Source organism: Rhinopithecus roxellana, chromosome 5 (assembly GCF_007565055.1).
Source record: "Rhinopithecus roxellana isolate Shanxi Qingling chromosome 5, ASM756505v1, whole genome shotgun sequence".
NCBI classification, from domain to species: domain Eukaryota; kingdom Metazoa; phylum Chordata; class Mammalia; order Primates; family Cercopithecidae; genus Rhinopithecus; species Rhinopithecus roxellana.
Genome location: NC_044553.1, coordinates 75424437 through 75438744, shown reverse-complemented (window position 1 = coordinate 75438744; position 14308 = coordinate 75424437). Strand labels below are relative to the sequence as shown.

General features: G+C 43.0%; 1 protein-coding gene across 2 annotated transcripts in view; it reads left to right on the top strand.

The window, feature by feature from the left end:
- FMN1 (formin 1) overlaps nt 1-14308 on the top strand; it is a 419587-nt gene that overhangs the window by 113161 nt on the left and 292118 nt on the right. The window contains exon 1 of one of the 2 annotated variants that reach the window (XM_030931577.1): nt 12073-13594. The exons of the other annotated variant lie outside the window; for it this stretch is intronic. Coding sequence (XP_030787437.1) covers nt 12221-13594 — 1374 coding nt within the window. The 5' untranslated portion in view covers nt 12073-12220. Of the gene's footprint in view, nt 1-12072; nt 13595-14308 lie in introns of those variants that run through there. 2 annotated transcript variants of the gene reach the window in all.

The following is a 14308-nucleotide window of genomic DNA, read 5'->3' as shown; positions in this document are numbered from 1 at the left end:
AGGAGCTACCATTAGTCATACATCTCAGGTCCCTATGGCACTTTCAACCAGATTTATCAAAGGCAATTGAATAGAGTCAGAAACTAGAGAAACACTGGGACCTAAATTCTTATTACAAATGCAGTTCTCCTGAAGATTCCAGTGGAGAGGAATGCTCACCATGGAGAATAGTTTGTAATGTGTCTATAAACAAAGACATGGGTGGATAGAAAAGACACTGAAAGAGGTATGGCCTGAAATTGAAATGAAAGATAATGAAAACAGAAACAGGTAAATAGTCATTAGGATTATATCCTGGTGGCACTACTCTCTGGAAATAGGATTTTGTATGCCAGCTTTTAAAACACTTTGCAGGCCAGGCGCGGTGGCTCAGGCCTGTAATCCCAGCACTTTGGGAGGCCAAGGTGGGCGGATCACGAGGTCAGGAGATCAAGACTGTCCTGGCTAACATGGAGAAACTCCAACTCTACTAATAACACAAAAATTTGCTGGGTATGGTGGCACATGCCTGTAATCCCAGCTACTCGGGAAGCTGAGGCACGAGAATAGCTTGAACCCAGGAGGCGGAGGTTGCGGTAAGCTGAGAAGAGTCTACCACTTAAAGCTACAGGCCCTAGGAATGGCTTACCCAAATCGTGAGAATATTTTTGACAATGTGACTGGTACTTGCAAGTGAAGTGAATTTAAAAATATCAAAGTAGCTTGTTTCCTGACGGAGTGTGTTCATTTGTGTATGTGTGAGTACATGTCAGTGTGTATGTGTGTGAGAGAGAAAAATAATTTGAGAGACAGGGATCATGTGTCAGTTGGTGGTATGATAAGTCATCAAGAAATTATCCAGATGAAAAGAACAGTTGGAAGGGATGAATTATTGATCAATTTGGAAAATAATTTTGTTTTGTTTTCTACAAATTCCTCATCACTTTAAGTCATGATAAAGCAGTTGAAAGAAAAGTAATCTGATTTATTTCCTAATTCACATGGAAGTTAACCAACTATCTCTCAAATTAGTGCAAATTTTGAAATTAGTGTGAAGGATTGTTAGGTTTAAATAGAATTTCTATTTTCCGCTAATCACAAATTCTTAAACCAGTTCTCACATTTCTCTACAAATTGAAAAATAATGGCAAATCTGGTAACAGTTCAGCTCAGCTTTGTTTTTTGAGATGGAGTCTCACGCTGTCACCCAGGCTTGAGTGCAGTGGCACGATCTCAGCTCATTCCAACCTCCACCTGGCAGGTTTAAGTGATTATCCTGCCTCAGTCTCCCGAGTAGCTGGGATCACAGGCAGGTGCCACCACGCCCGGCTAATTTTTGTATTTTTAGTAGAGACGGGGTTTCACCACGTTGGCCAGGTTGGTCTCGAACTCCTAATCTCAGGTGATCCTCCCTCCTCAGCCTCCCAACGTGCTAGGATTATAGGCATGAGCCACCGTGCCCAGCCTCAGGTTTCTTTATAAAATAAAAAGAATAATAAGCCTGGATAAATTATTGCATCACCTTAATGTTTAATGGAACTGTGAAATTTGCTTTTCTTTGATCTTGATAACACACATTCTTATTTCTTGTTCTCCTATTCTGATGAGAAATATCATAGCTGTTCATATAAAATTTGGACTCTTGAGGGTATATACAGAGAAAACTCTGTATTATACTTTCAAAGCCAGAGAGGTCACAGAATAGAACTGAATTTTACATAAAATGATGAAGAATTTGTCTAAGAATTGTATTTAAGTGAATTGGAATATTGCCACTAAAATACTTGATTTTCTCTAAAATTCACATGATTGTTTTTTGCCCCCTTTGGATGTGTTCCAATTTTTTATCCTCATTTTTCTGTCTGAAAAGCTTAAAGTTGTGTCTGCATTCACTAAACTTAGAGTGCTGTGAGCCTCACATGGTGTCTTCCAACCTTGGTCTCTTACTACGTACATCATTTGTGCTCCATGCGTGTCTTTCAGAAAAGCTTTTTCTTCTTCTCTCTCTCCAGGATGAAGGTGGGAATTTGTGGTTAAGATTACAATCCCATATGAGCTATTTAGAATTTGAAATGCAGTAGCCTTTACGTACTGACTGTGAATACTCCTATATTAACATAAAGTTCTGGTTTTTCTGGCCTAGTTGCTTTTCTGTTGCCTTTTGGATTTTACAGATTTTACTTAAGCAATTCCAATGTATTAATATCATTATTTCTCAATTGCATGAAGGATTGCAGCCACTAGTGTCTTGCACATGAACATCATAAACTTTCCTTCTCCAGCTATGGAAAGTATGTGACTTTGATTCTAGGAACTGTTATAGCATTTCTTCAGAATATTTCATGAGGCTTTTTAAAGTGTTGAAAATGACAGTAGTCCTAGATGTACTTGTTTTATTTAAATCTCCAATTAAAATGGTGTACCACACGGAGGCAATAGTGAATACATTTCAAAACTGTGGAAACGTGGTTCCTCCCCACCACCTGCACGTGCTCCATAATAATGATGGTCACATTTATTTAGCATCTGGGGAATCAAGCAAGCACTGTGTTAAGAATATCAGCACATTTAATTATTGAACTATTCAATGAGTTAAGTATTATTTTTCTCATTTTACACGTGGATGCTATCTTAGAGATGTTAAAGAACCTGCCTCAAGTGACAAGGCTAGTTTGTGACTAGTAGTATCTCATGCTAAACCCCAATACGTCCCTCTTCAAAGACATAGGCTTGTTGCCTCTACTTTTTCTCTGCTCTCTCTTTAACTGTTTAATACTTGGATGGGCCGGGCACAGTGGCTCACACCTATAATCCCAATGCTTTAGGAGGCCAAGGCGGGTGGATCACTTGAGCCCAGGAGTTTGAAACCAGCCTGAGCAACATAGACAAACCCTATCTCTAGAAAGTAAAATAGAACAAAAATTAGGCAGGCGTGGTGTCATGCACGTGTGGTCCCAACTACTCGGGGCTGAGGTGGGAAGATGGCTTGTGCCCTGGGAGGCAGAGGTTGTGGTGAACTGAGATTGCCCCACTGCACTCCAGCCTGGGCGACAGAGCAAGACTCCATCTCAAAAAAAGAATTGGATCATAGCTGTGGCAATGCCTGACTTACTTTCTCCTTTGTAATTTTAGTGCATTGACATTTGTTTCAACAGTTTTCTCTTTAAATGTCTGAATTAATCATGTGGGCATTAGGGTCAAAGAATCATTACTGATTCAGGATTCATTTGCGACCTTTCTACCTTTTGTAAACTTCAAATTTCAGGAGCCATGTGGTTCTGGGTAACCAGGTGATCTATTTTGCCTCCCTTCCTATATTTCCGTAGGAAAGAAAACTATTATAAAATAGTTTTTTTGATTTATTGTCATGAACAAACATTTAGAATCAGATGGATCCAGTGCAAATGTTGGCTTTGTGGCAGAAACTCATTGGACACTAATAATCTGTCAAATGCAATTAATGGCATCTTTCTTATAGAGTTACGGAGAGGATTAGGGTGCAAGAAAACTTGCATGAAGAACCCAGCATGGTGCCTACTTGGAACAGCATGCATGCTCCTCTCATCCATCTTCATTTTCTTTTAGGTAAATCCCCACCTTCCCTAGGTTTTCTATTGTCCCCTTTAAAAATATTTTTAAATGATACTTGGATCTTTGGAGTTCGAACTGATATTCTCAAGATAACTTTTACTTTAAAAAAATGAAAGAAGGAAAAGAAAAAGTTATAGCTGTAGCCATGAACTGCCTCGTTTTACTGCATGGGAAGAAGGGAGTGTAGGCAGCAATAGGCATAAGTAGTCTAATAAATTCCAGGTCCTCATCTTTTATCAAGAGCAACTTAGTCCCAATGAAATGCTTTCTCCATAGACTCCATGCCTTCTGCTGTCATTAGCCATATGGAACACCACTATTACGCCTTCACTTTGGAAAAGCTCAAAACTCTTCTGCAACACATTCCAGGAAATTCTGTACTTTAAAGAGTGCTACTCACCAGCCCTCATCCCACCCACCCCAGCTTCAGAAGTCACAGCCTTTCTTTCCCCTTTTACATTATTTTACTTTGTCATGGATATTAAATCCATTTCTAGGGGACCTTTGACACTGGTTGGTGGAACAACCGAGTCTTAGAAATATTTGGAAGTAGGATTCTAACCAGTAACGTAATAACTATTTCAAACTTGATTTTCATGTCTGTAATCTTTTATTTCATTTGTAATGAAGCAACACTTTGAAGTCTAATGAATTGACCCAAAACCAAACATAAATAAATAAATAAATAAAATGGCTAGTGCTGTGCTACTGAGGACCCAGGCTCACTCATTGTCTCCGAACAGTCCTTCCCCAAAGAAGGGAACATCTTAGTGCTAGGGCACCTACTGTCATTTTCAGCATGCTTTTTCTCATGAGAAGAAGATGGAGGAAACCACATTCATGGATTTTTTTTTTTTTTTTTTTCTCACAAATAACTGAGTTGGTTTAAAAATCATGTTGGAGCTTGGGAAACAAAGTAAAGAACAGGGCACACTTTGTCACCTTATGCAGTGGCCACTTGAGGAAAGTTTAATTACTGTCTTCAGTTGACACAGATGGAAGAATCCAATCCAGAAAACACTGGCCCTGAAACACCCAAAGGGAACCCTTGGAAGAATTCTCTTTGGAGCTCAGTGTCCTTTTGGCATGGTTGCGGCTGGGGCGTGCGGAGGTGTGTTGTATGTAGCCCTTCTGCGCAAGTGCATGTATCGGAGTTGGGAGAAGAAAACTTCCTGCTTGGGCTGTTAGTTCATCAGTAACTACTTGTTTTTAATGAGAATGCCAAAAAAGTCTGTTAAATGAGGGTTGATGTTCCTGAGGAAGCTGTTCTTTTCCTAGGAAAACATATCCTACTTACTGCAGGTCATTGATGAGGGCCAAACATGTAATAGTGTATGTCTCATAACAGTTCATGAACTAGGAACTGTTCTTACCAGTTTCCAGGTGAGGGAGCTGCAGCACAGGGAGCTTAGATATAATTTGCCCCAGGTTCAGCCTCTTGTAGGAGTGGAGCATGGCATGAGCCCAGGACTCAAGGCCTGTTCTTTGTTGTTGTTGTTGAGATGGAGTCTTGCCGTTACCTAGGCTGGAGTGCAGTAGTGCCATCTCGGCTCACTGCAACCTCCACCTTCCAGGTTCAAGCGATTCTCCTGCCTCAGCCTCCTGAGTAACTGGGACTACAGGCACACACCACCACCAAATTCAAAAACGCCTAAGTTTTTGAATTTTAGTAGAGATGGAGTTTCGCCACGTTGACCAGGGTGGTTTTGAACTCCTGGCCTCAAGTGATCCGCCGGCTTCAGCCTCCCAAAGTGCTAGGATTACAAGCGTGAGCCACTGCACCAGGCCGAGGGCCTGTTCTTAACTCTGCACACTGCCCATGTTTCTTGATCATCGTAAGATTACATACCCCCTGCTGTCTTCCTTTCTTCAAGCTTCGCAAGATGTCCCAGCCTTTCTCCTTTCCGTGTAGATTCTTCTAGTTTGTTATCAATATTCAATCCGTTTCCACAGAAGCTTTGATGCTGCCCAGTGGAACCAATCTCAGAAATACTTGCTTTTCAACAGAAAAAAGGCCTTAATCAGTGGGATGGGTCCTTGCAAGAGGCAGGTGCTGCCTGTTATCTTTTTAACCAATTAGTAAAAACAGCTGCAGGCTTTTGATGGGGTGATCCGGAGAGGCTGTTGTAAGTGTTGCTTTGGCAGAGGAACGCCACAGCATGAAGGCAGGGAAAGTGCTACTAAAACTAGAAGTTTAAGGGTATCTCTGGCTTTGTTTTTCGTTTGGCCTTACATTCCGGTGAATTAGGTAGAAGCAAGGTGTTGTCTCCATTTCAGAGATGCGGAAAATGAGCATGACGAAGATGCTGTTCAGGAAGGTGAGACCCCACAGCATAGCAGCAGGCGATGGGATGTGGGTGAACAGGAGATGGGATGCTTTTTTTCCCTTCTGGGTGCTGCACTTGAGCAGTATGAACTGGTACCAGTTGTTTAGCTTCCCTTGACCTCAAATGTCTTCGCCTTTAAAACAAAAAGTCAAGCCAGGCCGGGAGCAGTGGCTCACGCCTGTAGTCCCAGTACACTGGGGGGCCGAGGCGGGCAGATTACTTGAAGCCAGGAGTTTGAGACCAGAGGTGAAACATGGTGAAACCCCGTCTCTACAAACAATACAAAAAGTAGCTGGGCGTGGTGACACTCACCTATAATCCCAGGTGCTCAGGAGGCTGAGGTGGGAGAATCATTTGAGCAAGGGAGGTCAAGGCTGCATGAGCAGTGATTGTGACACTGTACTTTAGCCTGGGCAGTGGAGCAAGACCCTGTCGGAAAAAAAAGAAAAAAAACGCAAAGCTAGATAATTTCTAAAATTTCTGAGGTCCCATTCAACCTTCCAACAACTTGATTCTACCCAAGTTATTCCATACTCTTGTACTCCTTTTCTACGACACCTCATTTTACAGATATTTTTTGACTGCTTGTGATGTTACAATTTTCTCAGCTCTCCCCTTTTGTCCAAGATGCCATTTGTTGAATTAAAACACACTTCCTGAACCAAAAAACGAGGTCTTCACCCATTAACCCGCCCGTATCTTTATTCAGAACTTATTTTTCCCAGTCCATCGCTCTTAACTTTTTTCACCTGCAGAAGTAGTTTCCCCACTTTTATTTACCCTTACTAAGTTTAACTCCTTTCTACTTTTTGTTTCAAACAGTTTTCACATGAAGCTATTTGAACTACTTTGGGAAGCTAGAAGCAGTTTGTCTTTAAAATCAGGCCCAGAACTTGAAATAAGTTGGACAAGGAGAATCATGACAATTAAGTAGCCTAACAGTGAAATGCGATCCTGTTTACTTTGCTTTCACCTTACCTTTCTGAAGTCTGATGAGAATATGGGGGTGAATTATCCAAACTGAATAATCACGAGAAGTGCTACAAAGAATAAGGGGGCCCTTAGGAAGTTTCTTCCCCATAGTGTCCAATATTTGCAAAATGACATTAAAAAATTTTTATTGCTAATTTCCTAATATGAGGAAAGTCAAGGAGCTGAGCTCTACTGCCTGTAGGAGATAATGTGCCTTTTGTTGCAATTGTTCTTATCTCACCAGGTATCCACTTATTAGACTGATGTTCTGTTTTTGTTTTTGTTTTTTTTTTTTTTTTTGAGATGGAGTCTTGCTCTGTTGCCCAGGCTGGAGTGCAGGGGGATGCATCTCGGCTCACTGCAGTCTCCACCTCATGGGTTCCAGTGATTCTCCTCCCTCAGCCTCCCAAGTAGATAGGATTACAGGTGCCCACCACCATGCCTGTCTAATTTTTATATTTTTAGTAGAGACAAGATTTTGCCATGTTGGCCAGGCTGGTCTTCAACTCCTGACCTCAGGTAGTCCGCCTGCCTCGGCCTCCCAAAGTGCTGAGATTACAGGTGTGAGCTTCTGTACCCAGCCTAGACTGATATTCTTTGTGCCATGAGGTACAATTGGCTCCAGCTTCAATCTTTGTACAGCTGAGAGGACGGTGAGATGGGAGAAACGTGAAGAATTCGCTGCTAGTAAATTCTGCGCAAGTATTATGCTCACATTTTTAAGTAGCTAGGTACTGATTGTTTTTAATGAGTTATAACAGACTATTATGTTGGTCAAATGCTACCTATTTTTCATGTGTCCTTTGACTTAAAGTTGTCCCTCCATCTGCTTGGAAGATTGATCACCCATATACCCAAATCCTCTCATACCTAGTCCCACAGTAGGCTCTGGGAATCCACTTACAGGAAAAGTTGAAAAGTTAACCCTTCATCTCTGCAGGTTTCACATCCATGAAGACTGCATTTTCCATCTTCTTTTGGTTGAAAACACAGGTGAACCCATACAGTTCAAACCTGTGTTGTCTGAGGTGGATCATTTTTCATCTGGTACAGATTATTTTTTGTAAATTTTTCCCCATGTTACGTAAAAGAAGAGAATGGTCATCCTCCGTATAAGGTGGTTTTTGTGTGTGTGTGTGTGTGTGTGTGTGTGTGTGTGTGTGTGTGTGTTTTTGGTGAAAATCATTTTTGCACGGAAGTGGCAGTTAGAGAGTTAATGTGCCTTGAGGCTAGGACAAAAGAGAGTCAGTTGAGGTAGGAGCAGGTTTTAAAGAACGAAAGCCTTTGCTTCCACTGGTTTTGTGTAGTAAGTGCTTATTTCAGCACATAATTAGATAATTGAGATAATGTCCAAGAAAAGTGATTATTTCCCTCCCTGAAAATGTTAAAGCTTTAAAGAGATTCATTTTTCAAGACCAATTTAGATTCAATTTGTCGGTTGCTTATTTGAATATTATAATCTGAAGCACTCTTACTCCCTGAGTGGCCAGCAGAGGTAACATTTCTTATGGTCATGAGAACCAGTGACTTGAAAGAGTGTTCAAAAGATCCCTTTGAATTACCGTGCTCCTCTTACTTGTGTTCATATTTAGATGGTCACTGCTGACTTTCATTCAGAATTGTTTTAGGTCCAGCTATTACTATCAGACTGAACCTGGGGGATAAAGTCCTTGGTCACAGTCTATAAACAGAGAGTCTCCTCTTTCTGAATAGATACCTCCAACTTAACTAGACATTTCATGGAGGTGGAAGGCAGGGGTGTCTTCATTCTTATGTCCTCACAGCCTCATTCATTGTTGGTGTTCATTAATGACATTGGATGAAGAAGTCTTTTTAATAGAAGTCATGCTTCATAAATGAAGGGGAATGGTAGGGGCAAACTGGAAAACCTTGATATGTTTGAGCCCAGAGGATTCTGTGTCTCTTCTGTGGTAGGTAGATAGGCTTGCTTTTTCTTTTCTCACTCTTCCTCTATTTTTTTTTAAGAAAACTTGTAAATTTTTCCCCAAGTTATGCAAAAGAAAAGAATGGTCATCCTCAGTATAAGATTGTTTTATTTATTTATTTATTTATTTATTTATTTAATTTATTTATTTTTGGTGAATTTCGTCTTCTGTGTCATTTAAGAGGATAAAGTATACCTCACATCCCAGTTAAAGACCACCGATGAACTGGGCTGAAACCTTTGCACCTCAAGACTTAGCTGTGTGTGGTCTTCTATTAAGGAAGAAAGTGGAGCTCTGGGCTTGAGAAGAGTGATTGAGTGTGTGGATGCTGGAGCCTGACTGCATGGATTCAAATTATACTTCCACCATCCACCGTTCCTGTGGACTGGCAAGCCATTTAATCTTTCTGTGCCTCAGTTTTCTAGCAGGAAAAAGAGAGTAATAATGATAACTCACAATATGGTTGTTATCTGTATTAAATGAGTTAATATGTGTGGAGCACCTAAACCTGTGCTTGGCACATGGTCAGCCCTTATATATTAGATGATGTTATTCCCCACTTACTGGCTGTGTAAGTTTGGCAGGTTACCTTCTCTAGCTATGGTTGCTTACCTTTAAAAATGAGCCTAATAATACCTTACTTACCTAGAGCCAAGGGGATGAAATCAAATAATCTCCTGGGACCAAAGACTTGACCCACTTTCCATGGAATTGTTTTGGCATCTGTGAGTATTGAGGGGATACTGAAACCTTATAATTCTGCTCCATGCCATGGTGCAGAAGGGTCAGTAGCCCCTTCCAGCATCTGTTATATTTTGCCCAAATCTATAGAGGGGCCTGGAAGCTTATTCCAGAAATCAAGAATTAGTTATGTCTGAGAAAATTGAGTCTTTTCAGTTCATAAAAACAAAAAGACCAAATACGTGCAATCTCCCACTGCCCCCTGCCGTGTTAGAACTGGATGATCTGCATAGCTCGTAAGAAGACTGATCTTAAGCCAGATGCAGTGGCTCACGCCTGTAATCCCAGCATTTTGGGAGGCCCAGGTGGGCGGATCACCTGAGGCTGGGAGTTCGAGACCAGCCTGACCAACATGGAGAAACCCTGTCTCTACTAAAAATACAAAATTAGCCGGGTATGGTGGCACATGCCTGTAATCCCAGCTACTCGGGAGGCTGAGGCAGAAGAATCACTTGAACCTGGGAGGCGGGGGTTGCGGTGAGCAGAGATCGCACCATTGCACTCCAGCCTGGGCAGGAAGAGCGAAACTCTGTCTCAAAAAAAAAAAAAAAAGACTGATCTTATCATCTGTTGTTGTGATGATTTCCTTCTTGAATAAGCAGATGTCTGATTTTAATCAATGGGTATTTCCTCTAGACAAGAAGCTTGTTCTGAGACTTAAAAGACACCATTGAATTTTTCTGCAGTGTCCTGGTGACTTTTTGATTAAGTGCCTCAGTTAATAATCCCTGAAAATACTATGATCAGGAGCAAACAGAGAAGTACCTGTTTTAAAAACAAGATCAAATCAAGATTTAGAAAGTGTTTTACTTTCCCTTAGTGGTTGGTGGGATGCAATGATATGTTTTTATCTGTGTGAGCATTCCTTTTGAATACATTGCTAGAAATGTGTTTTTGAATCAGAATTTCTCAGTATTAATACTTAGATTGTTTTTAGTGCTGAAGAACATAGCTCAAGTTATCAATATGTGACATGTAGCCACCCCTTCTTGCAGATAAAGCAAGACTGTCATTTTCCTTATGGCTACCATTTCCATTTTGCAGAAGGAATTACTGTTTGTGTTTAACACTTGACCGCAGTCGTCTTGGACCTTTGCTCAAAGAGAGATGGCAATTACTGTTAAGCCAGTTTGACTTGCCTCTCCATCCAGAACAGCGTCCTGTCCATCCCAGGCACTGATTGCATGCCTGCTGAGTGGGACTGGATTTGAAAAACGCTGAGCCCTTCAGGTAGACAGGCAGCTGTCCCAAGAGGCAGCTATGCAGCTAGGAAACAGGGCTGCAGTTTTTACCCCCATTCTTTGGTGCCAGCTTCCCAGCATATGAATAGTGTGGTAGAAACTACCCTGGGCTGATGTTTGGAGGTTGTTTTTGTTTGTGCTGTTTTTGTTTAGGCAAATTGGGTCTGTGATAGAGATCTGACTGATAGAGACTTTGCAGATGTTTTGCCCTTTAGGGGAATGCGGATCCTTGGGGATCTTTGCATTGTTTTATCTAATAGGGTTGGTTGTGTGTGACACTGTGTCATGCCAGGTTTCATTCAGTTGGCTGGGACACCAAAGGCCAAAGGGGTGTCCTGCTGCTGCCAGGGTTTCTAAGGAAGCCGGGAAGTCACAGCTGCTGAGCAGAAAGAAGCCTGCGGTTGACATAGGGAGTGTAGAGGGTAATCATTCCTGCCGAGCCTGGGCTGTTTACTCTGCCACCGTGTTGCTGGTGGACGCTGGGTGTGGTGGGCGTGCTTGCCTAGTACCTGTTTGTAGAGCACTGAGACAGCCAGGGCAGAGCTAAAACAGCATTCATCTGAAACCAGTCGTGTGGGTTTTCCCTCACGGGCTTCAGCAGCTAAAATCTGCATTCCAGATGAAACCTGCAGGGAAGCGGAAGAAAGCACTTAAAAAAAAAAAAAAAAAAAAAAAAAGCTTAAAGGGTAGTAAATTAACTGCTTTGAGAGTTCTAGGCACTTTTGAGGTGATCGATTGCTTTCTTTAATTCGTTTCCTTGATTGCTGCGTTGTAAGTGGCTGCTGATCTGGGTGTACAGCTAGTTTTTTGGCCTGGATGCCCCAGGCCTCTCTGATCATAATCCAGATGAAAAAGAAGGCCTGTGTCAGAAGTATTTCAGTCATTTTCTGCTGATTCACTTCTGATTCCCTTAGGCTTCTCTGGGCAGTGGCTTAAGTTCCTTCAGAATCAGCCTGCCGGCTCAGCACTTTCAGAAGCCTTTGCTTGCTCACCAATGAGGAAGTTGAATGCCACCAGGAGAACCGCCGGCCTGGGGCGGAGCTCCTCGTGAAGTCCTGGGCTGGGATTACAGGGCAGGCTGACTTTCCCTATGACAAAAAGGCTTTTGTCCCCGGGTAAATACGGAAGTTTCAGAAGAGCAGCGTCCCTGGTCCGTGTGTAGTAAGGTGCGCGGTCTCGGCTGCTTCTGGGCTTAGACTCCACAGGCTTTTCCCAGTTACCCTGGCATACCATCATCGCACAAACTGGAAGGAGGGCACAGTGGCCTGAAAGAGACCAAGTGTGTTTGCTGTGTGGCTGACAGCCTAACTGCCGGTTCCTGTTGCTCTCTGTCCTGTGAATTAAGAGCAGATGGACTGGATAAACTGAGAGAGCCGGAGAAGGTAACACAAGTCAGAACTTCCACCAAGGGCATTACTGAGACATGGAAAACGTTGATAATTCTCTGGATGGCAGTGATGTCTCAGAACCAGCAAAACCTGAAGTCGGACTTGAAGTGGCTCAGTCGATCCTGAGTAAGTTCTCTATGAAATCCCTGTTTGGGTTTACGAGTAAGTTGGAATCTGTGAATCCAGAAGAGGAAGATGCTGTGCTAAAAGCATTCCACAGTTTAGACGCGGATCCCACATCTCAGCAGGATGATCCCAGCAATGGCTTGGATCCACAGGAAGCAGAATCTGAGGTTACACCTGACCTCGGAAATGATGAGAAAACTGCAAAGGTGGAGACAGAATCAGAGGGAAGTCAGAGAAAAGAAGCAGGGACATCTCTCCTTGCTCAAGAGCTGCTTCCCCTCTCTACTTGGAAAGGGACAAAGGACGATGTCCTTTGTGTTCGTGGGACCCTCGTGCACACCACCAGTGATTCTGACTCTGATGACGGTGGCCAGGAGCCAGAGGAGGGAAGCAGCACCCATGGCCCAAAGTCCCCTAGTGTTGTTTTATCTGAGCCATTGCAGGAGTCCCAGGAAAACCCAGGAGGTTTCAGGGAAGATACTGTCACTGGGGAGATGAACGGTGCAGAGCTCTGTGCAGAAGATCCTCAGAGGATTCCACCTGAGATAAGCAGCAAACTGGAAGCTGGCAATGGTGGTCTTCAGACAGAGTATCGCCCCAGCCAGGGCCAGGTGGGAGAAGAAGGGTCCCGAGTCCTACCTGCAGTAACAAGCGAGAATTCGAGTGTTGGTGTCACTGAGAGTGCCTCTTCTAAAAAAGAAACCTCTGGAGAGAAGTCATTCCAACTTCCAGCTTTTTTCAGTGGGCTTCGTGTGCTGAAGAAGGGGGCTACCGCTGAGGGGGGAGAGACCATCACTGAAATTAAACCGAAGGATGGGGACTTAGCTTTGCTCAAATTGACCCAGCCTGTGCAGAAGTCCTTAGTGCAGGCAGGGCCACAGACAGTGAAGACTGAGGAGAAAGCAGCTGAGCCGAAGGCCACTCCCACTCTCCTGGAGCAGCTCTCTCTGCTCCTCAACATTGACATACCCAAAACTGAACCAAAGGGAGCAGACCCTGAGTCGCCCAGGAGAGAAGAGATGGGCTGCAACGCGGATCGAGAGAGCCAGAGCGGCCCTGGAGTAGCCCAAACCCAGGGTGGTGAGGTCAAGCCAAAGCCGCCAGAGACGGCCCTGGAGGCTTTTAAAGCCTTATTCATCCGGCCCCCCAGAAAGGGGACCACAGCCGACACCTCTGAGCTGGAAGCGCTCAAGCGCAAGATGAGACAAGAGAAGGAGTCGCTAAGAGCTGTGTTTGAACGGTCCAAGTCAAAGCCAGCGGATGGCCCCTCTGATTCCAAAAGTGTATGTAGAATTGGGTTTTGCATTTTAATATAAAATATGGTGCGGCTGTATTTCTTTCCAGGTTTCCTCCCAAAGTGATTCCTAGTTGCCTGTTAGTGATTCTTTTAGGTGGAAAAAGATTATAGTCAAATTACGTTGTCCTGTAAGGAGTACGGAGTTAGCCAGAAGTGCTTTTCATGCTTCGTGACTTTCATCTGGAATATTATAAGAGGAATATACATAAAGCTGTGCAGGTAGGAAAAGGATAACTGTCACCGTGAGTTTAAACGTTGATGGTAAATGCACTGATAAAGTAGCATGAGGAAATGATGCACGATGGAAGTACAGCCCAGGTTTACAGGGTTTCCTCACCACTTAATTATACCTCCGCAGAAACTATCGTTCCTTTGAAATTCTGCCATTTGGCAAAATAGGTGTTTGTGGTGTGATTACAGTGTTCCACATTGATTGGAAGGCTTCCAGATTGAGCACTGGATTTAGAATGAGACCTGGGTTTGTATTCTACTTCTGCCATTTACTGGCTGGGTAACCTTAATAATCTCCAAGCCTCAATCTCCTCATATGCAAAATGAGGAAAATAAATTGGTTATATGGTTGTTACAAGAATTAAAGGCAGTGCATGAGAAGCATCTACTTAATGGAAGCTGTTACTACTCAGAGAAGACGAACTCAGGTAATTGCTAAAGATGAGCAAGTGCCTGTCCAGTAGATCTG